The 12684-nt window shown below is 48.3% G+C and overlaps 1 protein-coding gene across 1 annotated transcript in view; it reads left to right on the top strand.

The window, feature by feature from the left end:
• The window catches only part of PSMB9 (proteasome 20S subunit beta 9), an 83981-nt gene that overhangs the window by 26124 nt on the left and 45173 nt on the right, over positions 1-12684 (top strand). Inside the window, exons 3-4 of the mRNA XM_069241926.1 lie at positions 10321-10452; positions 12030-12159. Of these exons, the coding sequence (XP_069098027.1) occupies positions 10321-10452; positions 12030-12159 (262 nt within the window). The remainder of the gene's footprint in view (positions 1-10320; positions 10453-12029; positions 12160-12684) is intronic.

The raw sequence follows: 12684 nt of genomic DNA, 5'->3' as shown, positions 1-12684 counted from the left end.
CCGAATCGAAGAGTGAAGAGCTCCGGTGCCCTTCGGGGTAGTTTTCGATCCCCCGTCGGGGCCTGGTCGGCCCGACCGCGTGTAAAACAACGCTGATGGAACGGACCCCGTTCTGTTTCTGTCCTAAATGCCACAACAAATACCCGTATACAGACCAACATTTGGTCTGTAACCTGTGCCTGTCGCCTGAGCACAGTGAAGAGACTTGCGAGGCCTGTCGTGCGTTCCGGTCCCGAAAAACACTCCGTGACCGTCGAGCCAGAAGACTGCAGATGGCATCCACGCCGACAGCACACCAAGAGTTCGAGGAACAAGAGGAAGAAGAAACCTTCTCGATCCATGAATCGGACTCCGAGGAATTCGACGACCAAAAAACTGTGAGTAAGACGTCGAAGCCAGCACACAAGAAAAGTGACAAGGCCCAGGGGACGCCACTGCCACCAGGCCATGGCTCGACCCATAAATTCGGTGACCGACCATCGGCACCGAAAAAGGCCGAAATAATGGCGAGATCGTCCGACTCCGGTCGAGACACCGGCACGCAGCCTTCTCGGGACCGAGAAAGTGCTGCTGAAAAAGATCGACGCCGAGATAGCGGAGCTGAAACTGTTCGACGCAGAGACAGCGGCACCGAGGAAGATCGACGCCGAGAGGGTTCGACTCCGAAAAAGAAGAATGTCACCTCGGAGCCGAAAAAGAGTACAGAAAGGGTTTCGGTGCCGAAACGACCCGCAACCGACCCAACTACCGGTTCCTATTCAGAGGAGCAATCACTGTCCTCTCAGATGCGTAAGCATAGATTTGAGGAAGAGTTGCAATCCACCGAAGTGGACCACACTCAGAAACGTATTTTTATACAGGAAGGAACAGGGAAAATAAGCACCCTTCCCCCTATTAGGAGAAAAAGGAGACTAGAGTTTCAGTCAGACCAAGCACCACAAACAAAAATGGTGAAAAAGGTAACTCCGCCACCCTCTCCTCCACCTGTAACTGACGTTTCACTGGCACAAACTCCATCACATTCCCCGGCTCACACCACCGTGAGCCAAGGTGACCAGGACCAGGACGCTTGGGACTTATACGACGCCCCAGTGTCGGACAACAGTCCAGAGGCGTATCCTACAAAGCCCTCACCACCGGAAGACAGCACAGCATATTCACAAGTGGTGGCTAGAGCGGCAGAGTTCCCCAACGTGGCCCTACACTCGGAACCAGTTGAGGATGACTTCTTATTCAACACCCTCTCCTCCACCCATAGCTCCTACCAAAGCCTGCCTATGCTCCCAAGAATGCTTCGGCACGCAAAGGAAATCTTCAAGGAGCCGGTCAAGAGTAGAGCAATAACACCAAGGGTGGAAAAGAAATATAAAGCACCTCCCACAGACCCTGTTTTCATCACCTCACAGCTGCCACCAGATTCCGTCGTAGTAGGAGCAGCTCGCAAGAGAGCCAACTCCCACACATCTGGGGATGCACCACCCCCAGATAAAGAGAGCTGCAAGTTCGATGCAGCCGGAAAGAGAGTCGCAGTACAAGCTGCAAACCAGTGGCGCATCGCTAACTCTCAAGCACTACTTGCGCGCTATGACAGAGCCCACTGGGACGAGATGCAACACCTCATTGAGCATCTACCCAAAGAGCTACAAAAGAGGGCGAAGCAGGTGGTTGAGGAAGGACAGAACACATCTAATAATCAGATACGCTCCTCTATGGATGCAGCGGACACAGCTGCGAGAACAATTAACACATCTGTGACTATAAGAAGGCACGCATGGCTACGAACGTCTGGTTTTAAACCGGAGATACAGCAGGCAGTGCTCAATATGCCATTCAATGAGAAACAACTGTTCGGACCAGAAGTGGACACGGCGATTGAAAAACTCAAAAAGGACACTGACACTGCTAAAGCCATGGGCGCACTCTACTCCCCGCAGAGCAGAGGCACTTACAGCACCTTCCGCAAAACATCCTTTAGAGGGGGGTTTCGGGGTCAAGCCACACAAGCCAGCACCTCGCAGGCAACACCGTCCAGCTACCAGGGACAGTACCAGAGGGGAGGCTTTCGGGGCCAATACAGAGGAGGGCAATTCCCTAGGAATAGGGGAAAATTTCAAAGCCCCAAAACCCCTACAACCAAGCAGTGACTCAGATGTCACTCACCCCCTCCACACAACACCAGTGGGGGGAAGAATAGGTCATTATTACAAAGCATGGGAGGAAATCACTACAGACACTTGGGTCTTAGCAATTATCCAACATGGTTATTGCATAGAATTCCTACAATTCCCTCCAAACATACCACCAAAAGCACAGAATTTATCAAAACAACATTCCGAACTTCTGGAAATAGAAGTTCAAGCACTATTGCAAAATAATGCAATCGAATTAGTACCAATCACACAGACAAACACAGGAGTTTATTCACTCTACTTCCTAATACCAAAAAAGGACAAAACACTGAGACCAATCCTAGACCTCAGAATACTAAACACCTACATCAAATCAGACCACTTTCACATGGTCACGCTACAAGAGGTGTTACCATTGCTAAAGCAACAGGACTACATGACAACCTTAGATCTCAAAGACGCGTATTTCCATATACCAATACATCAGTCGCACAGGAAATACCTAAGGTTTGTATTCAAAGGAATACATTACCAATTCAAAGTATTGACGTTTGGTTTAACAACCGCACCAACAGTCTTTACAAAATGTCTAGCAGTAGTGGCTGCACACATCAGAAGGTAGCAAATACACGTATTCCCGTATCTAGACGACTGGCTAATCAAGACCAGTTCGCTCACACAATGCTCAAACCACACAAATCAGGTCATACAAAACCTCTACAAACTCGGTTTCACCATCAACTTTGCAAAATCACACATTCTGCCGTGCAAAGTACAACAATACCTAGGAGCCATAATAGACACAACAAAAGGATTAGCCACTCCAAGTCCACAAAGAATTCAAAATTTCAACAAAATCATACAACGTATGTATCCAACACAAAGAATACAGGCAAAAATGATATTACAACTACTAGGCATGATGTCCTCATGCATAGCCATTGTCCCGAACGCAAGACTGCACATGAGGCCCTTACAACAGTGCCTAGCATCACAATGGTCACAAGCACAGGGTCACCTTCTAGATCTGGTGTTGATAGACCGCCAAACATACCTCTCGCTTCTATGGTGGAACAGTATACATTTAAACAAAGGGCGGCCTTTCCAAGACCCAGTGCCACAATACGTAATAACAACAGATGCTTCCATGACAGGGTGGGGAGCACACCTCGATCAACACAGCATACAAGGACAATGGGACGTACATCAAACAAAACTGCACATAAATCACCTAGAACTGCTAGCAGTTTTTCAAGCACTAAAAGTATTCCAACCAATCATAACTCACAAATACATTCTTGTCAAAACAGACAACATGACAACAATGTATTATCTAAACAAACAGGGGGGGACACACTCAACGTAGCTGAGCCTTCTAGCACAAAAGATATGGCGATGTGCAATTCACAACCACATTCGCCTAATAGCACAGTTTATTCCAGGGATCCAGAATCAACTTGCAGACAATCTCTCTCGGGATCACCAACAAGTCCACGAATGGGAAATTCACCCCCAAATTCTAAACACTTACTTCAAACTCTGGGGAACACCTCAAATAGACTTATTTGCAACGAAAGAGAACGCAAAATGCCAAAACTTCGCATCCAGATACCCACACAGGCAGTCCCAAGGCAATGCCCTATGGATAAACTGGTCAGGGATATTTGCATACGCTTTTCCCCCTCTCCCTCTCCTTCCATATCTAGTAAACAAATTGAGTCAAAACAAACTCAAACTCATACTGATAGCACCAACATGGGCAAGGCAACCCTGGTACACAACACTGCTAGACCTATCAGTGGTACCCCACATCAAATTTCCCAACAGGCCAGATCTGTTAACACAACACAAACAACAGATCAGGCATCCAGATCCAGCATCGCTGAATCTAGCAATCTGGCTCCTGAAATCCTAGAATTCAGACACTTAGACCTTACACAAGAATGTATGGAAGTCATAAAGCAAGCTAGAAGACCATCCACTAGGCACTGCTATGCAAGCAAATGGAAAAGGTTTGTTTGCTACTGCCATCATAATCAAATCCAACCATTACACGCATCTCCAAAGGATGTAGTGGGTTACTTGCTACACTTACAAAAATCAAACCTAGCTTTCTCTTCCATTAAAATACACCTTGCGGCAATATCTGCATACCTGCAGATTACCTATTCAACTTCACTATTTAGGATACCAGTCATTAAAGCATTTATGGAAGGCCTTAAAAGAATTATACCACCAAGGACACCACCCGTTCCTTCATGGAACCTCAATGTTGTCTTAACAAGACTCATGGGTCCACCTTTTGAACCCATGCACTCTTGCAAAATACAGTTCCTAACCTGGAAAGTTGCATTTCTCATCGCCATCACATCTCTACGGAGAGTCCGCGAAATTCAAGCGTTTACAATACAAGAACCTTTTATCCAAATACACAAAAATAAGGTAGTCCTAAGGACCAATCCTAAATTTTTACCAAAGGTTATTTCACCGTTCCACCTAAATCAAACTGTAGAACTTCCAGTGTTCTTCCCACAGCCAGATTCCGTAGCTGAGAGGGCACTACATACATTAGATGTCAAAAGAGCACTAATGTACTACATTGACAGAACAAAAAACATCAGAAAGACTAAACAACTATTTATTGCATTCCAAAAACCTCATGCAGGAAACCCAATATCAAAACAAGGTATAGCCAGATGGATAGTTAAGTGCATCCAAATCTGCTACCTTAAAGCAAGAAGACAGCTGCCCATTACACCAAGGGCACACTCGACCAGAAAGAAAGGCGCTACCATGGCCTTTCTAGGAAATATTCCAATGCACGAAATATGTAAGGCAGCCACATGGTCTACGCCTCACACATTTACTAAGCACTACTGTGTAGACGTGCTATCCGCACAACAAGCCACAGTAGGTCAAGCTGTGTTAAGAACCTTATTTCAAAATACTTCCACTCCTACAGGCTGAGCCACCGCTTTTGGGGAAATAACTGCTTACTAGTCTATGCAGAACATGCGTATCTACAGCGACAGATGCCATCGAACTGAAAATGTCACTTACCCAGTGTACATCTGTTCGTGGCATCAGTCGCTGAAGATTCACATGTGCCCACCCGCCTCCCCGGGAGCCTGTAGCCGTTCGGAAGTTAGCTTCAGCTTTGTACATTTGTAAATATATTATTTAAACCTTAAATAGGTACATACTTATTCACTCCATTGCATGGGCACTATTACTACAACACAACTCCTACCTCACCCTCTGCGGGGAAAACAATCGAAGATGGAGTCGACGCCCATGCGCAATGGAGACAAGGAGGAGGAGTCCCTCGGTCCCGTGACTCGAAAGACTTCTTCGAAGAAAAACAACTTGTAACACTCCGACCCAACACCAGATGGCGGGCTATGCACAACATGTGAATCTTCAGCGACTGATGCCACGAACAGATGTACACTTGGTAAGTGACATTTTCATTTTAGTATATCTGTGTATTGTGTTTTCTTATGATATTGTGCAAGTGACACTAGTGGTACTGTAGGAGCTTCACTCATCTCCTAGTTCAGCCTAAGCTGCTCTGCTAAGCTACCTTTTCTATCAGCCTAAGCTGCTAGACTCCCCTCTACACTAGTAAGGGATACCTGGGCCTGGTGCAAGGTGTAAGTACCTCTTGGTACCCACTACAAGCCAGTCCAGCCTCCTACAGCATCATCCTAGACCCCTCCCTCTCCATGACCCAGCAAATCAACGCAGTCACTTCCTCCTTTTTCCACACACTCCGCACGCTGAAAAAACCTTCAAATGGATTCCCACAGAAACCAGGAAGACCGTCACCCACACACTCATCAGCAGCAGACTAGACTACGGTAACGCCCTCTGCGCCGGCACCACACTCAAACTCAAACGCAAACTCCAGAGAATCCAGAACACAGCCGCACGCCTCATCCTGGACCTCCGCCGCCACAAACACATCTCACCACACCTCAAATCCCTTCACTGGCTCCCCATAGACAAGAGGATCACCTTCAAGATCCTCATCCACACACACAAATCCCTCCACAACACCGGCCCAACCACACTCCCACCCGCCACCTCCGATTTGCCGACCTCGCCCTCGCCACAATCCCCCGCATCCAACGCGCCCCCACAGGAGGCAGGTCCTTCTCCTACCTCGCCCCCAAGACCTGGAACTCCCTCCCCACCAACCTCTGCAAAACCCAAGACCTCCTGCTTTTCAGAAAAAAACTCAAGACATGGCTTTTCGAACAGTGACCCTCATTGCCCCCTCCGAAACCCTCCCCAGCGCCTTGAGACCCTCACGGCTGAGTAGCGCGCTCTATACATTTTTTTGATTGATTAATTGATTGATTGACTCATTGATCCAAGTATGAAAGGTGGCGGGCACACATTATCTAGGCACGGGTGGCACTCACTGATACAAGCATGAAAGGTGGCGGGCGCACATTATCTAGGCACGGGTGACACTCACTGATACAAGCATGAAAGTTGGCGGAGGCACATTTTCTAGGCATGGGTGACACTCATTGATAGCATGAAAGGTGGCGGGCACACATTATCTAGGCAGGGGTGACACTCATTGATCCAAGCATTAAAGGTGGTGGGCACACATTATCTAGGCATGGGTGACACTCCTTGATAGAAGCATGAAAGGTGGTGGGTGCACATTATCTAGGCATGGGTGACACTCATTGATAGAAGCATGAAAGGTGGTGGGTGCACATTATCTAGGCAGGGTTACACTCATTGATAGAAGCATGAAAGGTGGTGGGTGCACATTATCTAGGCAGGGTTACACTCATTGATAGAAGCATGAAAGGTGGCGGCACACATTATCTGGGCTCCATCGTCATAAGCTAAGGTTCTCACGCTCTCCATGACCATTTTCTCTTCCTTCTGCCATCTCACTTGCCAACTACCTGTGACCATCCCTACTATCAACAACTTGTCACTGTCTCAGATCAAGTCTGTTTTCCGTTTCTGTGTATGTGAGATAATGTCTCCAGTAAATTCCAAAACACACTCACAAAATCGCTGAAAGATCACCAGAGTTTAAGGTAGGAAGTCGAGAAAGAAAAACAAGCAAGAAAATAAATACATGTGCATTGATGTTGGCTGACCTCCACTATGAGCAATGTCATCTGATCTGTTCTGTTATGTTATTTCTAAGAGGTGCTAGTGGGAATGTCCCCTTCATGCTAAGCGGGCATGTACCACTGCCTGAGGGACATGCCTGTGTGTGAAAGTGAATCTGATATCCTGAGTATTTTTGACCCAGCAACGTGCTATTCAGGGTTGTGCTCCGAGGTCTAGGCCTGTTCATGGTAATTTCAAGGTCCCAAACTTCTACTGTGACCTGGATGGATGAACCAAGCGATTTGTGGACGTGGGACTACTGTCCGCGCCCTGGTTTGTTGCAGTAAGCGGTGCTGCTATCTCACCAGTTTTTGTGAACTGATGTTACTGAGTAGACATTTTTCTCTGTTTCAGTGAGAGTGCAGCCTTCCGACCTCACTGCTTTAATGTGACACCTTTGCACTGACTGTGTATGTGTGTTGATGTTTGTGTGTGTCCATGTGTGTGTGTGTGTGTCTTGGTGGGTGCACATGTGTGTGTGTTGATGTTTGTGTGTGTGCATGTGTGTGTGTGTCTTGGTGAGTGCGTGTGTGTGTGTTGATGTTTGTGTGTGTGCATGTGTGTGTGTGTGCGTGTGTGTGTGTGTCCATGTGTGTTTGTGTGTCTGTGTGGGTGCACGTGTGTTTGTGTGTTGATGTTTGTGTGTGTACATGTCTGTGTGTTGATGTTTGTGTGTGTGCATGTGTGTGTGTGTGTCTTGGTGGGTGCGCTTGTGTGTGTGTGTTGATGTTTGTGTGTGTACATGTCTGTGTGTTGATGTTTGTGTGTGTGCATGTGTGTGTGTGTCTTGGTGGGTGCGCATGTGTGTGTTGATGTTTGTGTGTGTGCATGTGTGTGCATGTGTGTGTGTGTCTTGGTGGGTGTGCGTGTGTGTTGATGTTTGTGTGTGTGCATGTGTGTGTCCGTGTGTGTTTGTGTGTCTGTGTGGGTGCACGTGTGTGTGTTGATGTTTGTGTGTGTGCATGTGTGTCCGTGTTTGTTTGTGTGTTTGTGTGTGTGCATGTGTGTGTGTGTCTTGGTGGGTGCACGTGTGTGTGTGTGTTGATGTTTGTGTGTGTACATGTCTGTGTGTTGATGTTTGTGTGTGTTCGTGTGTGTGCATGTGTGTCTTGGTGGGTGTGCGTGTGTGTGTGTGTTGATGTTTGTGTGTGTGCATGTGTGTGTCCGTGTTAGTTTGTGTGTCTGTGTGGGTGCATGTGTGTGTGCATGCTGTGGTTGGTATTCGGATTCCATTGGGTGATGAGTGATTGATGGGGAAAGTTAGATCTGTTTTGGATAGCCCTGGTTAGCACTGGGTAGCAGAGGGATACAGCTTTGCAGACAGTGGGAGCCCATTGCCTGTATTCCTGTGCCCCAGGGAGGAGGCCCAGACTCTGATGCACAGGAGCATGGAGCCATGGCTACCCTTAGAAGTCGTTTGAGGGCCTTTAACTGCGGATTGTTGATTAATCCTTCCTACGCAGACATCTGGTGGATGGCAGTGAAGTAGTGATGTGTCGTTTTCTAGGCAGGACCGGGAAGGGAAGCACCTTGAAACAGCTGCAGAATTCTAGACCATGGATTAACATTTCCTGTCTGGAAAATTAGAATAAAGGTGGGGCCAAAGCCAGTGCTTTGTGTTCCAAGTTCTTCTTGAGCAAGGAAGAGTTTGTGCCTCAGAATCCTGTAAGAGCTGCTGTAATCCAGGACCACTGCCAATCTGAAAGCCAGACCTGGTATTGTTTTTACGATTTTAGTGTGTGTAATTTCCAAAGATTTCCTGTCATTGTTCAGAGGCAAGTATAGATTTCTGAATGGAATCTGTCTAGTTTCCCATGCCCTGGGCAGTGGAGAGCACAGACTGTTTTCATTCTCTGCCCCACACATCAGTGCTGGGATACTTCATGATTTAGGACTTGGAGAGTCAGTCTCTCGTTTCCCCATCTATCGAGTGTGTCCTTTACCTCCCCTTTGGCCTCTGGTTGGGCGGCAGTATCTTGTTGTTGTCTCTAAGATGCAAACAATATTAGCAAAGACCAAGCCAGAGCTTTCTGTGGGTCACCGAGATGTGTGGAGAGTGAGGGACTGAGAGTGGGTTCTTCAGAGGAAGATCTTACTGAGGTTCTGTCCTTTGTCCATGATGTACTCTGATGCTGGGAAGTAGTAAGTGATAATCCCTACCTAGAGGTCACTTCTTACTGACTGTGTATCTCGGATAGATGAAGTACCCGTGGCTGTGCACAGTTCCTTGGGGTGATGCGGGACCCTGGTAGCAGGGCAGAGATGGGGGCGCCATGGAGGTCAGATCTCAGTTTGTATCTTGGGGTGATGGTTACCAGAAGGCAGATCTCACTGTATGTATGTTGGGGTGATGCAGCAGTCGGGGGGCTGGAGGGGTGATAGGTGCCACAGAGGTTGGATCTCAGTTTGTATTTTGGGGTGATGGGTGCCAGAAGTCAGATCTCACTGTATGTATCTTGGGGTGATGCAGCAGTCGGGGGGCTGGAGCGGGGATAGGTGCCTCAGAGGTTGGATCTCAGTTTGTATTTTGGGGTGATGGGTGTCAGAAGTCACATCTCACTGTATGTATCTTGGTGTGATGCAGCAGTTGGGGTCTGGAGCAGGGATAGGTGCCACAGAGGTTGGATCTCAGTTTGTATCTTGGGGTGATGGGTGCCAGAAGTCACATCTCACTGTATGTATCTTGGGGTGATGCATCAGTCGGAGAGCCGGAGCAGGGATAGGTGCCACAGAGGTTGGATCTCAGTTTGTATTTTGGGGTGATGGGGGCCAGAGGTCAGATCTCACTGTATGTATGTTGGGGTGATGCAGCAGTCGGGGGGCTGGAGGGGGGATAGGTGCCACAGAGGTTGGATCTATTTAGGTACCCTGGGGTGATGGGCGCCCTGAGGTCAGATCTGAGTTTGTACTCTGGAGTGATGTAATGCTCTACGTTCCAGGGTGGAGGCCCCCTTGTAGTGCACAATGCTGTCTGTGGGAGGGGGGGGACACCATTAGCCCCTTGAGTTTGCCCCTCACTCCTTCTCCCTTCTCACCATTCCAGAGACTCAGTGGTGAACCGAGTGTTTGACAAGCTGGCCCCCCTACATGAGCGAATTTACTGCGCCCTCTCGGGGTCTGCGGCCGACGCACAGGCAGTGGCGGACATGGTGAACTACAGCCTGGAGCTGCACAGGTAAGGAGTTAGGGGGATTAGGGGTGCTGGGAGGCTGATATGGGGTTTCTCTGTCCACTTCTCTTGTCCAGTCCCTTCCACTCTGCCTGCCCTGCTGTTTAGCTGCTAGATGAGTGAGTAAGAGAGCTGCTGGTTCTACCTCAGATCCAAGCACCTTTGGGCAGCTTGTCAAGTCCTTGATTGTTCATTTGGGCACCGTGGGGGGAGGGCAGAGCCTGGCAGAGGGTAGATGATGTAGTCTGACACTGGTGATGAGCACATAGATGAGAAATGGTGCTAACATGTCCATGGGAAGCTTTAGCTGTAAGATGGAAGCAGGGGAAGAGGATGAAAGACTTTCCTTTGATGTTTTCGTGCCAAACAGCAGGCCCAGGGGTTGATTTAAAGCCTAAGCTTCTGAATGCAGCAGCTTTCCTCTGACCCCCTGTTATTCAGAAGAACTTTGCACTTAATCTGCTCAATAATATATGAAAGCTATGATTAAGCCATGACAGAAGTTCCCCTCAGCAGCAAACAGCAGTCTCTCGTGAATCTTATATACTCTTGTCTCCTGATGTCCCAGAAAACCCTTCTGAGCCCATCTGATTACCAGCAGCATGCTCTTGCCACAGCCCATAGGACTGCTAGCACCAGGCCGCTTTCCACAGGCCGTAGGGATGCTGGCAGGATACTGCCCAACACAACCAGCAGAGCTGCTAGCATCAGGCCGCCTTCCACAGGCCAAAGGTATCCTAGCAGCATACTGCCTACCACGCCCAGCAGAGCTGCTAGCAGCACACCACCTTCCACAGGCCATGGGTATCCTAGCTGCATACTACCTACCACAACCAGCAGAGCTGCTAGCATCAGGCCGCCTTCCACAGGCCGTGGGGATGCTAGCAGCATACTGCCTACCACAACCAGCAGAGCTGCTAGCATCAGGCCGCCTTCCACAGGCCGTGGGTATCTTAGCAGCATACTGCCTACCACAACCAGCAGAGTTGCTAGCATCAGGCCGCCTTCCACAGACCGTGGGGATGCTAGCAGCATACTGCCTACCACAACCAGCAGAGCTGCTAGCAGCACACCACCTTCCACAGGCCATGGGGATGCTAGCAGCATACTGCCTACCACAACCAGCAGAGCTGCTAGCACCAGGCCACCTTCCACAGGCCGTGGGTATCCTAGCAGCATACTGCCTACCACAACCAGCAGAGCTGTTAGCACCAGGCCGCCTTCCACAGGCCGTGGGGATGCTAGCAGCATACTGCCTACCACAACCAGCAGAGCTGCTAGCACCAGGCCGCCTTCCATAGCCCCAAGGACTGACTGCCACTGACTGCCTTCACATCCCATAGTTTCTCGAGCTCTGTGCTGTCTTCCACAGCTCACAAGGGCCGTAGGGACCTACAGTTGCAGGCCTGCTATCTGTCTGCAGACCACTGGAGGAGCACTGCATCCTGCCCTCCCAGTGTCTCCAGCAGAAGACCACCTTTACCAATACACAGGGTCTTGTTCTCACAGTAGGAGTCTGACTGGCCTGTGATTTGTTTCTTGAAGTTCTTCTCTGATCCACTGACTCCATCTCTCTTTCTTAGCCTAGACATGGAAGAAGCCCCCTTGGTGGTGGCTGCTGCCAGCCTTGTGAAGGGTGTCTGCTACAAGTACAAGGAGGAGCTGCTGGCACATCTGATAGTCGCGGGCTGGGACCGGCGGCTCGGAGGGCAGGTGAGTGATGCTCAGTCCACACTCTGTTGTTTGATGCAATGGTTATCAATTTCTGTTTGTAGATCTTTCTATCTATCTATCTATCTATCTATCTATCTATCTATCTATCTATCTATCTATCTATCTATCTATCTATCTATCTATCTATCTATCTATCTATCTATCTATCTATCTATCTATCTATCTATCTATCCATCTGTCCGTCTATCTATCTATCTATCTATCTATCTATCTATCTATCTATCTATCTATCTATCTATCTATCTAGCTATCTATCTACTTATTTCTCACTTTTGCTTCCCAACTGCAGCTATTGTTTGGATGCACAGGATTTGTAAATGGATTCAGGTCTATTTTCAGACTTGCATTGTGGTTTAGCTGCCAAGATGTCACCCTCCTACAGCCTTGTGAGGCTGGATGTTTTAATAATGTCCAACAAACAAAATCAGGACTCAGTATGCAGTGAAGTTATGTGTAAATGTAGTACATAATTCATTATACCAAGAATATAAAACAATGAATTAA

This window comes from Pleurodeles waltl, chromosome 6 (assembly GCF_031143425.1).
Source record: "Pleurodeles waltl isolate 20211129_DDA chromosome 6, aPleWal1.hap1.20221129, whole genome shotgun sequence".
Classification (NCBI taxonomy): domain Eukaryota; kingdom Metazoa; phylum Chordata; class Amphibia; order Caudata; family Salamandridae; genus Pleurodeles; species Pleurodeles waltl.
The sequence above is the reverse complement of the archived record's forward strand: the minus strand, read 5'-3'. Positions and strand labels throughout refer to the sequence as shown.